The 18870-nt window shown below is 35.9% G+C and overlaps 1 protein-coding gene across 3 annotated transcripts in view; it reads left to right on the forward strand.

The window, feature by feature from the left end:
• The window catches only part of ANO4 (anoctamin 4), a 277492-nt gene that overhangs the window by 243287 nt on the left and 15335 nt on the right, over positions 1 to 18870 (forward strand). For all 3 annotated transcript variants that reach the window (XM_081822277.1, XM_081822276.1, XM_081822278.1), the window contains 2 exons: positions 15904 to 15986; positions 18232 to 18372. In XM_081822277.1, coding sequence (XP_081678403.1) covers positions 15904 to 15986; positions 18232 to 18372 — 224 coding nt within the window. The remainder of the gene's footprint in view (positions 1 to 15903; positions 15987 to 18231; positions 18373 to 18870) is intronic.

The following is an 18870-nucleotide window of genomic DNA, read 5'->3' on the forward strand; positions in this document are numbered from 1 at the left end:
CAAGAGAGGAGTGAAAGTGGGGTCACTTAGAAGGCTGTTCCAATATTCAGTCAAAATATTATGCAGAATCGGCTTTAGAAAATATCTAAATTACAGAATAAAAACCTTACACATAAATGTATTTTCCTAGTTTTAGTTATTTGTAATAGGCAAAATAAATATCCAACAACAGAAGAATCTCTAAGGGAGTTATAAACAGCCATTAAAAATTAGTCTTTCAAAGCAAGTAATAGAACACAAAGACTGTATTTTAAAAATTGCAAATACAGGATATAAAGTGTACAAATAAATGTGACTTCAAGTATGTTAAATACTAATGAAAACAAAGTGATTATGTCACAATATTAATGGTAGTTTTCTCTGGGTGAGGGGATTATGGGAAGTTTTTATCAGTTTTATTTAGGTATAATTTACATAAAATCCAGCAACTTTAAATGTTCAATTTTACAAGTTATGTCAAATTTATATAGTCACTTAACCATCACCATAATGATGAAATAGAATATTTTCATCCTCCAGAAAGTTTCCTCATGACTTTGCAGTGAGTCGCTTGGCAACCTCTAACCTACTTTCTACCACTATAATTTCACCTGTTTTAGAATCTCATGCAAATAGAATCATTCAATATTTAGCATTTTGTGTCTGGCTTTTTTCACTAAGATTAATGTGATTGAAATTCATTTATGTTGTTGCAAATGTCAGTAGTCTATTCCTTTTTAGTACAGAATAGTACTTCATTTCCTGGATATACTAAAATGTGTATATCCATTTACTAATTAATGAACATTTGGATCCAATCCAGTTTTTAGCCTATTAAAAAATAAACCTGAGAATCATTGGATATTAGAATTTTTGCATATTTGCATAAGTCTTTTATTTCTCTTGGGGAAATAACTAGGAGGAGCATTGCTTGATCTTAGGATAAGTGTCTAACTTTATAAGAAATTGTTTTCCAAATGTCTGTGTCATTTTGCATTCCCAGCAGCATTATATAAGAGTTCAGGTGTTCCACATTGTCACAGACTTGGAATTATCAGTCTGTATCATTGTAGTCATTCTAGTAGATGTATAGTGTTATCTCACTGTGGTTTTAATTTGCATTTCCCTAATGACTAGTGATGTTGAACATGTCTTCATGAGTTTATTTCAGATCTGCTCATTTTGGTGAAGTGTTTGTTCAGACTGTTGCCCATTTGTTATTGGTTTTCCTATTTTTAAGTTAAAAGTATTCTTTATATATTTTTTCAAATATTATTCCCAGTTTGAGGCTTGCATTTCTTTTCCTTAATGGTGTCTTTTGAAAAGCAAGAGGTTTTACTTTTTTTCTTTTCTGTCTGTGCATTTAATTTTTTATTTAAGATCTTTGCCCAACTCAAGGTCTCTAAGATTTTTTTCTATGTCTTCTCATAAAAAGCTCAGTTTTAGCTCTTATATTTATGTTCATGAGTTATTTCAAGTTGATTTTTGTATATAAGGTAAAGTCAGATCTGTTTCTTTGCCTATATGGATAGCCAGTTGTTCAGTACCACTTGAAAGATTATCTTTTTCCTCCTTGAAATCAATTGTCCATATATGTGTGGATCTACATCTGGAATTTTTTTTGATCCACATGTGTGCTCTTAAAAAATCATTTTTATTCAGCTATAATTGACATATATTAGTTTCAGGTGTGCAACATGATTCAGTATTTGTATATATTGCAAAATGATCACCACAATAACACTAGTTAACATCCATTACCACACATCGTTACAGACTTTTTTTCTTGTTAAGAACTTTTAAGATCTACTCTCTTAGCAACTAACAGAATAGGATTGTTAATTATAGTCACCATGCTATATATTATATTTCCATGGCATTTATGTTATGGTTTTATATTTTATAGTCAAAATATGTATATTTTATAGTAAAAATCTGTACCTTTTGACCACCTTCACTCATTTTGCCCACCTCCAGCCCCTACCTCTAGAAACCACAATCTGTTCTCTGTATCCATGACCTTAGGGGTTTTGTTTGTTTCTTTGTTTGTGTTTAGACTCCATGTGTAAATGAGTTATAAACTTGATTTAATGAAAATTCAGAGTTTCTATATATGGTTCTGTCAGGGAGAGCAATGCTTCCATCTTTGTTCTTCTTTCTCAAGATTGCTTTGTGTATTTAGGGTCTGTTGTGGGTCCATAAAATTTTAGGATTGTTTTTTCTGTTTCTGTGAAAAATGCCATTGGAATTTTGATAGGGATTGCATTGAGTCTGTAGATTATGAACATATTAACAATATTAATATTTCTTCCAATCCAATTAAATGGAATATCTTTCCATTTAATTGTGTCTTCTTCAATTTCTTTCATCAGTGTCTTATAGTTTTCAGTGTACAGATCTTTCACACTCCTTGGATGTATTTATTCCTAGCTATTCTTTTTGATGCATTTATGTATTATATAAATTTTATATGTTGATTTCGTATCCTGAAACATTACTGAATTTATTAATTTTTTTATTAACAGTTTTTTTATTGGCATCTTTAGAGTTTTCTCTACATTATGTCATGTCATCTGCAGTAACAGTTTTATTTCTTCCTTTTCAATTCAGATGCCTTTCATTTCTTTTTCTTGACTAATTGCTGTGGCTAGGACTTCCAGCACTATGTTGATAAAAGTGGTGAGAGTGGGCATGCTTGTCTTGTTCCTGATCTTAGAGGAAAACCTTCTAGCTTTTCACCTGAGTATAATGTTAGTTGTAGGCTTGTCATCCATGACCTTTAATATGTTGAGATCCACTCCCTTTATTACCCAATTTGTTGAGAGTTTTTATCATAAATGGATTTTGAATTTTGTCAAATGCTTCTCCATATCTATTGAGATGATCATAAGATTTGTATCTTTCATTTTGTTAATGTGGTCTATCATGTTGATTGATTTATGGATGTTGAACCATCCTTGCATTCCTGGAATAAATCCCACTTGATCATAGTGAATGATCATTTTAGTGTAATGTTGAGTTTGGTTTGCTAATATATTTTTTTTTTACTTTTTACTTTTTTATTTTTTTTAAGCTTTTATTTAAATTCTAGTTAGTTAACGTATAGTATAATATTGGTTTCAGGAGTAGAATTTGGTGATTCATCACTTACATATAACACCCAGTGGTTTGCTAATCTTTTGTTGAGGATTTTGCATCTGTGTTCATCTCAATATTGGCCTGTAATTTTCTTTTATTGTGGCATCCTTGTCTGGTTTTGGTGTCTGTAATTCTAGCCTCACAAAATGAATTTAGAAATGGTACCTCCTCAGGGCACCTGGGTGGCTCAGTTGGTTAAGGATCTGACTCTGGATTTCAGTTCAGGTCATGATCTCCGGGTCATGGGATCAAGCCTTGCGTCTGGCTCTGCACTCAGCATGGAGTCGGCTTGGGTTTCTCTCCCTCTGCCCCTCCCCCTACTCACTCATTCTTGTGTGCGCACTCGCTCTCTCTATCTAAAATAAATAAATCTTAAAAAAATGGTATCTCCTATTTTTTGGAAGACTTTGAAAAGAATTAGTATTAAGTCTTCTTTAAATATTTGGTAGAATTCCCCAGTGAAGCTGTCTAGCCTTAACTTTTGTTTGTTGGGATATGTGTGCTTTTATGGCAATAACACACTGTCTTGATTATTATAACATAATAGTAAGCCTTGAAATGTTATTCTTTTTAAACATTGTTTTGGCTATATTAGGGACTTTGCATTTCCCTATGTATTTTAGCATCAATTTGTCAGTTTCTACCAGAAAAGATGCTGATGTTTTTACTGCGATAGAGTTGAATCAAGAGATCATTTTGGGAAGGTTGAAAACTGACTATCAAATATGTCTATCCATGAACATTATTTAACTTTTTATTTAAATGATATGTAATTTCTCTGTGCAATTTTGTATTATTTTCAGTGTATAGTTTTGGATATTTTGTTAAATTTATCACTAATATTTTTGATTTTTTATAGTTTTATTTCTGTAATGTTAATTTCCAGTTGCTCATTGCTACTATATAAAAGTAGAATTGATTTTTGTACATTTACCTCATATCCTGTAAATATCCTCACTTATAAGTGCTACTAGCTTTCTTGTAGATTCCTTGGGATTTTCAACATAGATGATTATGACATTTATAAATAAATACAATTTTGTTTCTTTTCTAATTCATATGGGTTTAATTTTTCTTACTTTATTACACTGACAGAATAATGTTAGATAGAATTTATGACATCAGACATCGTTTCCTTGTTCTCAGTGTTAGGGGGAAGTATTGTCTTATACTATTAAGTATGATGGGAAATACATTTTTGTAAATATCCCTTTATCGAGTTTAAGAATTTTACTTCTATTTCTAGAGACTGAATTTTTATCATGAATGGATATTGAGTTTGTTAAAAGTGTTCATCTGTATTAATAAGATAATCCTGCTTTTTAAAAAGATGGTTGATATATTCATTAAATTGATTCACCTTCAAATACTACAGTGACATTGAATTCCAAAACAAACCCACTTCATCATAATATACAGTTGACTCTTGACAGCGTAGAGATTAGGTTCATCAAACCCTGTGCAGCTGAAAATCTACGTATAACTTTTGACTCCCCCAAAACTTAACTACTGATAACCTACTGTTGATTGAAAGCCTCACCAATAACATAAGGAGTTGATTAACACATATTTTGTATGTTTATATTATATACTGTATTCTTATAATAAAGTAAGCTAAAGAAAAGAAAACATTATTTAAAAAATTGTAAGGAAGAGAAAATACATTTATATTAACTGTATCCAAAAAATCATATAAGTGAACCCACACAATTCAAACCCATGTTGCTCAAGGGTCAACTGTATTATCTTTTTTCCTATATTTTTAGGGTTTTTGCATCTGTTTTCATAAATGTCTATAATTTTCTTCCAGTGTTTTTTTGGTTATGCGGTAATGTGGCCCCATAGAGGAAATGTTCTTTTTTCTGTTTTCTGGAGAAGTTTACATAAAAATTATATTACTTCTTTTTTATATGTTTGGTAGAATTCACCAGTGAAGCTGCTTGGGCTTGGAGTTTTCTTTGCAGGAAAGTGTTTAATACAAACCTACTCTCCTTAACAGATACAGAGCTCTTTAGATTATCTATTTCTTCTGTCTTCAAGGACTCTATCATTTTATCTAAACTTGCGAACTTATTGGCATAAATTTGTTCATAATAATCTCATATTTTACCTTTGGTGGAATCTTTTGTGATATAATTTTGTTCATTCCTGAAATTGTAGTTCATGTCTTTCTCTTGTTTTCCTGTTCATTCTGCATAGGAATTTATCAATTCTATTGATCTTTTCATGAACAAGCTTTTGATGTTAATGGTGCTTTTATATTGTTCTTATGTTTTCTTTTTTTTAATTAATTTCTGCTGTTATGTATCCTTCCTCATGCTTACTTTAGGTTTAGTTTGCTCGTCTTTTTTAATTTCTTAAAGTGAATGCCTAGTTCACTAATGTGAGACCTTTCTTCTTTTCAAATATGAGTTTAATGCTATAAATTTCCTCTAAGTACTGCTTTAGTTGTATCCTCCACATTATATTTTCATTTTTAATGAGTTCGAAATATTTTCTAATTTCCATTCTGATTTTCTCTATGACCCATGAGTTATATAGAAGTGTGTTGTTTAATTAAAAAAAATTGGGGAGATTTTCTAGGTATCTGCCTGCTATTGATTTCTAGTTTAACTCAGAGAACATATTTTGCATGATTTAGTCCTTTTAAATTTACTGAGATTTGTTTTATAGCCCACAATAAGGTATCTCAGCAAATGTCCCATGCCCATTTGAAAAGACTATCTATTATGCTGCTGTTAAGTTTTATGTTTTGTAAGTTTCATTTGGGTCCACTTGGTTGATTATTTTGTTTTGGTCATCAGTATTTATACTACTAATTCCAACTTTATTTGTGGATTCATCTAGTTTGCCTTTCAGTTATATCACATTTTGCCTCATATATTTTTAAATATAGGATTGTTATGTCTACTTGAAGCCCCTTAGTCATTATGAAATTTCCGTCATTATTCCTGATAATATTTCTTGTTTTCAAGTATGCTTTGATATTAATATTGCCATGCCAGTCTTTCTTGATTTGGGTTTGTGTGGTATATTTTTCTTTCCTTTACATTTACCTATCCATGTCTTTATATCTAAAGTGTTTTATACACAGGTAATAGTAAGTCTTACTTTTATCCAATCCGGTGATCTCTGCTTTTCCATTAGAATTTTTATACCATTTACCTTCAATGTAATTATCAATACATTTGGTTTAAATATACATTCTTTTTATTTGCTTTATATGTGTTATTTTATTTGTTTTATTTTACATTATTTTCTCTCCTTTTGAATTAGGTATTTTCATGATTTAATTTTTTTTCTATTTATTTTTTTTATTATTATGTTATGTTAATCACCATACATTACATCATTAGTTTTTGATGTAGTGTTCCATGATTCATTGTTTGCGTATAACACCCAGTGCTCCTTGCAGAATGTGCCCTTTAATACCCATCACCAGGCTAACCCATCCTCCCACCCCCAACCCCCTCCCCTCTAGAACCTTCAGTTTGTTTTTCAGAGTCCATCGTCTCTCATGGTTCATCTCCCCCTCTGATTTCCGCCCCCTTCATTCTTCCCCTCCTGCTATCTTCTTTTTTTTTTAACATCTAATTCATGATTTAATTTTATCTCCACTATTGATTTATTAGTTATTAAAACTTCTTTGTTTTACTCTTATAATGGTTATTCAAGGATTTATAATATACACCTTTCATTTATAACAGCCTTCTTTCAAATAATATAATGCTATTTCACATGTGGTATGAGAACTTTAAAATGGTATATTTCACCTTTTATTTTCTGTCCCTTGTATTATTATTGCCATATATTTTACTGCTATTTTTGTCCTATATCTTACTGCTATTCTTGTTATATATTTTATTCTACATGTTGTAAACCTCTTGATACATTGTTATTATTTTGGCTTTCAGCAGGTAATTATCTATTAAAGAGATTGAAATGAGGAAAAAATTCATTTACCCATGTATTTTATTTACTTGTTTTTATGTGCTCTTCCTATCTTTATATTAATCCAGATTTCCATCTGGTATCATTTCCTTCTGCCTGAAAAACTAAAGTTCTTATAATGCAGGTCTATTGGTAATGAATTTTCCCAGATTTTTAAGATCTAAAAATATCTTTGCTTCACTTTAATTTTTAAAAGATATTGTTGCTGGATGTAGAATTCTAGGTTGGCAGGGGTTTTTTTTCTTTCAATACTTTAGAGCATAGGTTCTTAATCAGGAGTGAATTTTGCCTCTCAGGAGACATTAGACAATGTGTAGACACATTTTTGGTTGTCATAACTGAAAGAAAGGAGTGATACTGACATCTGGATCTAGTGGATAGAGGTCAGGGATGCTGCTAAATGTCATACAATATACAGAACAACACCCACCACCCCCCCAACAAGGAATTAAATGGTCTACAATATCAATAGTGTTGAGTTTGAGAAACATTGCTAAATTTACAGTCTTTTTTTTCCTGAAGTCATATGGCCTTGTTGAGTTTCTTTGGAAGATCATCTGACAATTCTATCTCAGATTATCATTTAATCTGAAGATTAAAGTACCACTAACATATGGACTGTTTTTATGTAGAAAAATGACTTAATATTTTCAAAACCATTGACACAATGTTAATTGTGTCAAGATTGAAAAACCCTGCCTTAAGGGATGCCTTTCCATTGTGTGGAGGCGTGCACAGTTTTTTATAAGATGTCTGCTGACCTTTTCTTTCTTTATTTTTTCTACATAAGATTTTCCTCCCTTGTATCTGCTTTGAAGATTTTTTACTTCTTATTCTCAGGAATTTGACTGAGATATGCTTTGTTGTCATTTTCTTTGCGTTTCTTGTAATTGTGGTTCATTAAGTTTCTTGCATCAATAAGTTTAATTTTTATCCAATTTTGAAATTTTTCCAGAATCACTCAATATTGTTCTATAGGTCACTTATGCCTCGTTCACATTTTTCATTCTTTTTAGTCTTTGTGTCATCTGTAATTGTTTCTATTATTTGTCTTCAGATTCACTGATTTTTTTTTTCTGAAAAGTCTAGTCTTCTGTTAATCCTATCCAGTGTATTTTTCTTTTCATAGCTTTCAGTTTCCATTCTCAAATCTCAGTCAGTTGGGGCTTTTTATGCCTGGTATTACTCTCCTCATTGTGTTCATGTTTTCGTCTATCTTCTTGACATACAAAGCATACTTATAACAGTTGTTTTATCACCCTTGTTCTATCATTTCTGTCAGTTCTGGGCTATCTCCCTGGGATTTACTGAATTTTCTCCTATTTATAGGCTTTATTTTCCTGCTTATTTGTATGTCTGGGAATTTTTTATTAAACACTGAAGAGTGTTGAATTTTGTTTTTTATTATGTTTCCTTACTGTTGGACTTTGTTTAGGTATGCAGTTAGCTCTCTTGCAGCCCAGTTAAATCACCTCGAGACTTGTTATTAGCTTGTTAGGGTAGGTCCAGACCCACTACTAAGAGATGATCTTTATGAGGTCTTGTATCAGTTCTGTGTGTTGCAACATCTCTGTACTCTGACTGGTGGGATTGGAAACTTCCTTTAGCCCTCTGAATTCTGAGGATTGTTTAGCTACCATCAAGCAGCCTCATCTAGTTTCACCCCATCATGTAAAGAGGAGAAGGAACTTCATTGCTGATACCTTGAGCTTTCTTTCAATATAGCTCCCTTCTCTGGTTCTCTGCCCCACAAATTCTTGCTACCTCACTCTCCCCACTCTAATCTCCCAAGCTCAGTAAGACCACTAGGCTCTGTTTGGGCTCAACCACCTGAATTGTAGCCTGTGAATGACCTCCAAACAATGAGCTGGTGTGATCCTAAGGCTCACCTTACTTATTTCTTTTCTCTCAGGGATCACAGTTCGTACTATGTCTTGTCCAGTGCTGAAAACAGTTGTTTCTTATATTGAAGCCATTAATCCTTACGAGTAGAAGCAAAAATCCTCAGTCTGCTGTAGCTTGATGGCTTTTTATAGAAGGGAAGCATACACTCAGGCAGGGCCTCAGAGAATTGTGGTCACTTGGGGAAACTGCCATTATCCATGGTGTCTCCTCATCTTTACCAGTTCAGAAGCACTTTTGGAATACCCAAAGCTAATTGGACTTGGGCAAACAGAAACCTCTTCTAAACTCTGCAAGCACTAGTGCATAATCCAGAATGTGAAAATGCAAGTATATGGTAGAGAATATTATTTTATAATGACCATCTAGAGCACCTTCTTCCTGTGTCAGAATACTTAAGAAGCCAAATTAATCATCATATGTTGTTTGAGCTTGGAAATCAGTGTAGCTAGCGAAACCCTAGCACATCAAAAGAATACAATTAATAACTGTTAAATGAGTGGAAAAGGGGAGCAACTATTTTTTTTCTGCTGAATACTTAGTCATCTTTATTTCATTTCATAGAATACCCCAGAGACCGATTTATGTCAGGATACACTTCTAATACCCTACATCAGATTAAACTGCAAAATTTGTATCCTTAGACCTTTGTTTTTCCTAAGTTACAAGTTGGCCACCCCCTATCTGGATACATTGACTTTCTCCAGACGGTTCTAATAACAATAATTAAGCTTCAGCTTCTTAAAATATAGTCACATTCCTGTTTTTTCCTGGATCCTGAGATTAATTTCATCTTGGCATTTTGGGGTGTTACACAAACTCTCTAGTCACTCATCTACATTCACTTGCATTATTATTGCCAAAGCCCACCTCAAATGTTGTAAATTAGCAACCAATAAAAATACTCTGGTCCTCACCAATTTTAAAAATATACAAATAAACTATTATTTTGAAACTGAGATAGTTCACATGAAGATACATTTTTATAGTTTCTCTTGAAAAATTTAAAGATCTGGCCACAGTGCCGTCAGTAGAAACTGAAGAACACCTATCACTTTACTTGGTGCACACACTCCCCAACTGGTCCCATTCCCCACCATTCCCTATTGTGTGGTTTCCTCTTCTAGGTTTTGTACTGATCTCTGGTCATTTTAGCATTTGAGTTTGTGACTCCTTACTAAGCTCATCCATTATGTGTAGGTTTTATGAGTTAAGCTCTCAGGAGGTGACCTCATTCCTCTATTCCTAAGTTCTTGGGAAGCACATCCATGTAACTTCCCTATACCTTCTCCAAACGAACATTCTCAGAAAGTTATAAAGGACATAAATAATGAAATCATTAGTATTATTCATTTCACTTTTAAAAAGAAGGAAATTAGAATTGGGAGAAAAATGACTATGTGTAATTTCCTAGGAAGAGAATCATGTTGACCAGGTTTCTGAAAATGCCTTGAGTCATCAGACAGCAGGTCACTTTTCTGAAATAAAAATCATCCTTCCTTTTTCCTGTATACTGCCTATTTTATTTCTGGCCACAGTCTAACAGAAGTTAGGCTATAGGATCTTTAAGCCCTTGGGATTTTTTCAAAAATAAGGAGTACACGTGTCTTTATAATTAATTTTCTAGCATTAGACACAATTCTCTTCTGGACTCCCAGGCTAGAAATTTTCCAAATGAAGGATCAAATTAGGCTTTTGAATACCTATTATGTTACCAAAGGGCAAAAACTAGCAGCATGTATTCCTAGCATCTTTGGGAATAAATGTGGGTTTTTCCAGGCCTCTAGAGAAAAAGCATAGATCTAAGGGAAAAATAGAGAGTAAATGCCAGGCTCTCACAGGGAACCTATAACCTGAGCTATGGTACTTTGGTTTTTATAACTAGTTTCAGCAAAGTCCTCCTGTGGTTCAAAGAGTAGGCTTTCTTTTTCTTTTCGGCTTTTCCTGATTCAATAGAAATTAGAAGCCCCAGATTAGACTGTGACCTTCTAGCTATAAGACAGATAGCACCCCTGGGTCTTACCCTAAATGCCAGTTGCCCCTAGTCATTGTAATAGCCCAAATAACCCTGTTATGAATTGAATTGTGTCCTCCAAAATGATATGTTTAAGTCCTAGCTCCTGGTACCTGTGCAAATGACTTTATTTGGAAATAAGGTCTTTGAAGATGTAATCAACTTAAGACAAGGCCATACTGTATTCCCAGTATGGCTGGTGTCCTTACAAGAAGAGAAAATGGAGAGACAGACACTCACAGAGTAGGATGCTTTGTGAAGACAGGCAGGGAGATTGGAATAGTGCTTCTGCAAGCCAAGGGATGCAAAGATTTCTACCAACTACCAGGAGCTAGGAAAAAGGCATAGAAGATACTCTCCTTCAGAGCCTCCAGTAGGAAGTAACCCTGCCAACATCTTGATTTTGAACTTCTAACCTCTAGAACTGTAAGAGAATAAATTTGCTGTTTTAAGCCCCCCCACCAAAAAACAAAACAAAACAAAAAAACCATATTAGGCCCAAATCCCAGTTCTGTCATTTACTTAGCCATGTGACTTCTCTGGACCTCAGATTCTTCATTCATAGGATGATGAAAACAATACCCACCTTGACAGATTTTTGAGAAAATAAAACATAGTACCTAAAATGTAATAAATTTTTACTATACAGTGACTAAATAGTGCAGTATTTCAACCCTGCCATGGAACCCAATGGTATGCAGCTTAAAGGGGAGATTTTCCTGCATAAGACTCTCAAAATGCCTTAGGAAGGTGACAAAAAATAGTAACTCAGTGGGTTTTTTCTTCCTGTTTGCAAAATGTTAACCATGGTTGTACTTTCCAAAAAAAAAACCTGTATCAGTTAGGATGACTACAGTTAACTGCTGTAATACACAAAAAGCAAAACCTAGATGTTTAGTAGAACCCATGCACATGAGGGGCACCTGGGTGGTACAGTCAGTTAAGCATCTGACTCTTGGTTTTGGCTCAGGTTGTGATCTCAAGGTGTGGAATCAAGCCCTGCCTCAGCCCCCTTCCCAGCCCACCCCCCCCATGCTTGCTCTCTCATGCTCTCTCAAATAAAGAAATCTTAAAAAAAAAAATGCACATGAAACCCAGCCAGGTGTTTCTGGTTGTCAGCCTTCTACATGGTCATTTAAGTACCCAGGTTCCTTTTATTCTGTGGCTCTATCCCCTTCTGGATCCTTAGAGTCCTCTCCATTCACCCCTCAAAAGAAGTAAAGAAGGATAGGGGTGATACAATTCCTAATTTTTTAGTCCAAAACTAACATAGATCACTTTTGTTTACTTTCCATTTACCAAAACGTGGCCACATCTAACTGTACTAAAGGCTGGAAAATGTAATCTAACTATGACTAGAAAGATAAGAAATGGTTTTGGTAAATGCATAGAAGTCTGCCACAAATTGATTTGAAATTGACTATAATTGTTCTATTTAAGAAAATGATAATAGAGGACGGCCTGCAGAACACTCTGTCGTGTCCTTTTTGTGTCCTTTATGGGCTACATGTGACAACCTTCTCAACTGTGTACAATTCTGAGCCAAGGGTATCCTGGTATTTGAACACAAACCTACCTGAACACTAACCTTGAACCTTCCTATACTTAAATTCAGAAGTCTCAGATTTTTCTAATGCTGTGAGGGTTGTTATTTGGCATTGATGTTAACACATCGGATGAACTTCATTTGTGGGTAGGTTAGGTAAGTAGTACAACGTGGTATAGAGTAGAAAAGGGAGAGAAGAGAGCACTCAAAGCTCTGTCTTATCACTAAAACTAATAACGTTTCAGATTATTGTGGCTTGATATTGCCCTATATAAAATATGTAAGGGAAGTAACTTGTAAGTTTTTTCACCTTCATGCCTCATGCAATGTCTCAGTGATTGAATGGGGTAAGCATTCCAGATTGGCAGATAGCTTTGCACCACAGGGTCATTCAGGGACTCATATTCCTACAAACAAGTTGTTTACCATCCTCCCAGACCTTGACAGCATTTGCATAATATCATCTGAGTTGTGTGGGCTCCGCCTATCCAAAAGGGTAAAGAGAATGTGGAAGAAGCACCCTCACTGTCTTAAGATATCAACAGGCAAGTGGCATACATCACATTGTTCTGTTCACACTCCACTGGTGAGAACTGTCCTTTGGCCATATCTAACAGCAAGGAGATCCGAGAACTACAGTATAGATGGGCAGCCATGATACCAGCAACAGTCTTTTACTGTGGAACAAGGCAAGAATGCATCTTAGAGGTAGGTAGTCCTTGCCACAGGGTCCATGCAACCAAGTAGTAGGAGTAATAATTAGAATAGAATGTTATTGGAGCACCTGGGTGACTCAGTCCATTAAGCGTCCAACTCTTAATTTCAGCTCAGGTCATGATCTCAGGGTCATGAGATTGAGCCCAGCATCAGGCTCTGTGCTGGGCGTGGAGCTTACTTGGGATTCTTTCTCGCTGTCTCCCCCTGCCCCATTCCTGTGCTCTCTCTCTTTCTCTCTCTGTAAAAAAAAAAAAAAAAAAAAAATTCACAAGATATAATTGCATGTTTTTCAAACTTATACCCTAATTTCTTCTAAGATTTAGATAAATAAGAAAAGAATAATTTGTCACATTGCTTTCATTTTCATGACAGCATGTCATTTGTACATTTACCGTGCCTCTCTGGATGCCAGTCACTGTGCTAGACCCTGGGGATATAAAGACAGCTAATATATAGCCCTTATTTTCAAGAAGCCCACAATTAGTGATAGACACTCTCAAGTTTTTCTCTTGTTTTTTAGGTGCTGAATGCTATGCTCAGCACTGACCTAGAGTTACCTGCACAACTCAGCATGTGTATAGAAAAGGTTCAAAGGGAGTGATTGCAGAACACAGGGCCAAATCTGGAAGCAAGAGTGGGATTGGCTAAATGGACCCAAACAGGGAAGAACACTATAAGCCGAAGAAATAGTGTAGGCAACGCTGAGAAATTCACGTCACAGCTCACCTGTGAAAACAGTGAGGTAGCCTGGAGTCTAGGGTACAAGTTAGGGCAGAGAGTTAGACACAGGCAGGGTCATTAGGAGCCTTGCATCCTGGGCTGGTAATGGGGGCTTTTTCTGTAGGTGGTGTGGCTCCTTGATACCCACACCTGGTCAGACCTTGTTTTCAAAACATTATCTACATAGAAAGATAGATTGGAATCTAAGAAGTTCAAAATGCTAGCAGTAAGGTTAAACCTTCTGATACTTTGAGAAAAAGGTATTTTAGACCAAATTTTTGTGGAAAGAATTCCATAGAGTAGAAAATCTTGACAAAACACTTAGAAATTTTAAGCCTTTTGAGAATCAATCCATAAAAGAAATAATAGTTTTTAATCAAACTTACAGTACTGAGTGATATAGTGGTAGAAGACAAATATGTATATTAACGTAAAGCCGGCTTCAAAGGAGACAAAGAGGAAAATGTGAATTCACGATGTAAGGCAGCATATAACTAGATACGCTCAAAGTGCAGTGGGCTCCTGGGCCTGGGAGTATTTAGGCAAGGAAATTTAAATCATGGACTAATAAGGGTGTGGGATTGAATATTTGCCTTGAACGGAGACAACCTGTATTTGATTATATCCTAGTTCATGGTTAGAGATAGCAGCAGATTCTTCCTCAGATGTATTTTCACACAAAAACACAAAAGAATGGCAATTGTACAAGCAACTAATTTCTTCTCATCCTCCCAAGTCACGGAAGGGAGGAAGAGGATTATTAGCCACAAAAGGGAATTATTGAGTAGAGCTTCTCTCCTCCAGGCAGGATTCAGCACGTGCTAGGGAGAAGAAAGGGTGGAATATTTCTGACAGCCACTGGTCTGTCGTAGAAGTCAGTTCCTTCAGATGAGACCCCCAGGTGGGGTGGTAGGGCCAGTAGGACAGACTGGATGCGTCTCCTGTGGCCTTAGGCTGTCCTAGAACGGTCCCCCATCAGGCCTCTCTAAGGCCACAGTGTACAGTCCTGACTAAAGCCCTGCTTTAGAAAATCCTGCCTACCAGGTCGGCCCTGGACCCTTGCCTCTGTAAGTCTAAGTACCATAGCAAGGCCCAAGAGAGATGGATCCACAAGTTCTGTCTCTTGGGTGTCTCTGTGATATCTTGTGTTGCAGTCATCCTCCAAGTTTGAGCGTGTGTGTATATATGTGTGTTGTGTGTCCTATCATTTGGCTTGTGACTTCCAAGGCAGCGAGATTATGTCTTGATTATTTTTTCCCCTCTGTCATTGTATAATAATTGAATTGAGTAGAAAGTTACTTTGGCTGAATGAGGATAAACCTCCAGATTTCCCTGGGTGGGAAAGCCAGCTACCCCACGCCTCATTAAAAAAGGTTCTTAACGGAATTTGCACACTTTTTCCTTTAATGTGACAAAAATAGATAGTTTGGGGGAAAAAAGAGTAAAATAGTAAAATTGTTTCTTTCAATAAAAAAGTAAAATATGTTTTACATAGATATTTGTTGTGAAGAAGATTTGGGACAGCATCACTACCAGTCAAATACATGTAAACTGCTAAGTTTTATTTTTGCTTTTCTGCCCTTACCTGTCCCCTTGCTTTTAAAAAATAAATACTCTATCAATGAGCAAGATGTTGGTAACCTAGTTTTCTGTATTTTTATATCCCGGGAGCTTTGTTATTCTAAGTCTGTTCTGCCTCGACTTGAAAATCAGCTTAATTTAATTCTAAATGAAATCTCTAATTTTTCATTATGTTTGATACAAGCTTAGTAATTCTCAGAAAAGGTCCTTGTTAAATGAAGCTGAGCTAGAAATTCTGATATTCAAGGATGCTTACACAAACAACTGTCATTCTCTGCAATGACTTCATTATTCAGTGACAGTTAACAGCACTGTTTTATTTAAAAACATCTTTGTGTTTCTCTGCTTGTTCCAGCGACAGTTTTCCTGGAGTTCTGGAAAAGAAGGCGAGCCGTAATTGCCTATGACTGGGATCTGATAGACTGGGAAGAAGAGGAGGTTTGTATTATTTACATCAGAATTTTTCAAAAAGCAAATCAACAAACAGTCCTCTTGAGTTACCTACCCCTCTGCTCTGTGACAGAAGTCAGGTTAACTCATAAAGCATTTCAATACCTGTCTTTGCAAAAAAAAAAAAAACAAAACTTCAGGTAGTATAAAAACGAACAGAATTTAAAAGAAAGAAAAGACAAGATTGTGATTGCTTTGTAGTTTAAGATTCCGTGGCTCAGTAAAGCATTTCACTTGTAGGTAGAGACATCAGAAGCACTAATAGTGAGGTTTGTTTAGTTTTCTTAAATGGTATCCATTTTCTTTACTTTAGCAGGAGAGTATTAGTCTTACAGCTCTAGGTACATGGAAGGAAACCTCGTGAGAGAATTCCAGGGAAAAGTTTCTGTGAGCTCTCCAGAACCCTTGGACAGTGCCCAGAGCTGTAAAGGCTCAGAAGTATGACCTCAAGTCCATAAATGCTGAGGAGAAACCACTCCTCAGAAGGCCTCCTTGGTGGAAGTGTCTAAATGCCTCTTATTCTAGCCCGTGGTACTCAGATTGCTATACAGAAAGCCCTAACTAGCTTCATGACTTCTTCACGGAGAACTCAGTGTATTAATTTTCTGGGGCTGCTATAACAAAGGACCACAGACTGGGTGGCTTAAACAACAGAAATTAGTTGCTCACATTTCTGGAGGCTGGAAGTCTGAGATCAGGACGTTAGCACAGTTGGTTTCTTCTGAGAGCTGTGAGGGCAAGATCTGTTGCAGGCTCCTCTCCTTGTCTTATAGACAGCCGTCTACTCCCTCTGTGTTCACATCATCATTTCTCTGTGCATGTCTGTGTCTAAATTTTTTCTAAAGAAACAGTCATAGTAGGGGTCATTGTAATGACTTCACTTAACCTTAATTACCTCTGTAAAGACTGTCCAAATACAGTCATACTCTGAGGTACTGAGGGTTAGGGCTTCAACAAATGATTTTCAGGGGAAGGGAGACACAGTTTAGCCCATGACACCCGGAAACACAGGTCTAGCTCTGATTGGCCTCAAGTCCCTGGATAATTAACTCAGTGACTCTTAGATGACACTCACAGCCTGATAAATTCAGAGTTTCCCAAAGAAACAGAAGATTCCAGGTCTGTTCTGTTTATATCTTCAAGTGTCACTTCCTAAAATAAGTGAAAGAAGGCAGAACCTGTTTATAACTGTATCTCCCCCCATCCTTCCCCATTACCTGTCACTGAGTGAAGTCCAGCCTTGGGCCTCTTCTGCAGCAGGAGTGAGGCTGCCCTTCCTCCTGCACACCCAGGCTACTGCCAAACTGTGCCCGTTGTCCAGAACCTGTCTTCTGTCAGCTCCTTCTTCACTTTCTGTCGGTCTCTCCATCTGAGTCCCGAGCATTTCTGCCTGGGTTAACTCAATCTCCATTTCACCAGACTTTCCACTCATTTCCCTCCTCTTGCAAGACATTCACGTAGAATAGGTACTTAATTAACCAGAACCACTTTAGCATACCCTCTTGCTGATTTCCTGTTCCTAATCCCATAATTGCTTTTTAGTCAGAAGCTTTTCACGTTAGATGGGGTTCAACTAAATGAAACAAAACCTCAGCTTGATTTAGAATTAGAGCCGCCTTGATTTTAGCTGGATTTGAAGGATGTTTACCTTGTTTTCAATACCAATTAATACATTTAAAACCTACTGGTTAAAGGTGAATGACTCTTACAGGAGCTTATTAAAAAGTAGATTCACATTTTTGGCTGCCTCAATTGAAAAAAATTTTTTTAATTGTAGGAGGAAAGAAAAATTATATTTGCCATTGTAACTCACAACATGAATTCCAGGCATTTTGCTGTTCAGAAACTTTCTTTTCCCTAGTGTCCATAACATTCCCTGGTAATAAAAGTAAAAGTTTAGTAGTTGTTTCAAACTGCTAGGGACAGGGGAGGCGGTCCCTTTTCTCATTCTGTTTGTTTCTTCAAGCACAGCTTAATAAGAAACAGAGACACTTAACTATTAGTCTAAATTACACTGCCTTGGTGATAATAAGTCTAGATCATCACCCTTTAGATTTTCTTCAAGTGGCCAATTTCCAAGCCTTTAAACCTGGGTCTCTGAGCCCACTTCACTGATTGACTTATTAATGTGGTAGCTGTTGATTCAGTTTTACAGTAGAGTATAAAAAGTTTTTTTTAATTGTGTGTATATATCTCTCCAATGCATAAAAAAATGTGTCTGTTTGTTCTTCAGGAAGAAATACGGCCCCAGTTTGAAGCCAAGTACTCCAAGAAAGAGCGAATGAATCCCATTTCGGGAAAGCCAGAACCATATCAAGCATTTGCAGATAAATGCAGCCGACTTATCGTTTCTGCATCTGGGATATTTTTTATGGTTTGAAACTTTTCTACAAAACTCTTTGTTTCATAAAGTACACACCTGTAGCATGGTATCAACAATAATCAGATCAGGCATTTGCATAATTCTACAAAACATTTTTGCACATTTTGTTATTTACTCCTCACGGAGACACCGTGAGGTGGTCAGAGATGGTACCACTGTCCCTGTGTTCCAGAGCCACTGAGACTCCAGAAGGCTAAGGGGCTTGTTCAGGATCAGCCAGTAAATAGCCAAGAGCTTCAGTTCTTTCTGTTTGCTTCTTTGTGCCTTGCTGAAAGGAAATAAAAGTTGAGATAGGACCTACAGCAGGGTTTTTCAAACCTTTTGCTTGCCGTGCCCATACAAGAACTACATTCTCTGTCATAACCCAGTATATGCCATGCCAGGAGATGTATAAAACTAAACAGAGTAACTGAAACAATGCTCACCTTTGCAGTATGCAATACTCTGATTTTTTTGTTTTATTATAGTCTATTTTTTAATGCCAGCCAT

This window comes from Leptonychotes weddellii, chromosome 5, assembly GCF_054177405.1.
Source record: "Leptonychotes weddellii isolate Sample4059 chromosome 5, ASM5417740v2, whole genome shotgun sequence".
NCBI classification, from domain to species: domain Eukaryota; kingdom Metazoa; phylum Chordata; class Mammalia; order Carnivora; family Phocidae; genus Leptonychotes; species Leptonychotes weddellii.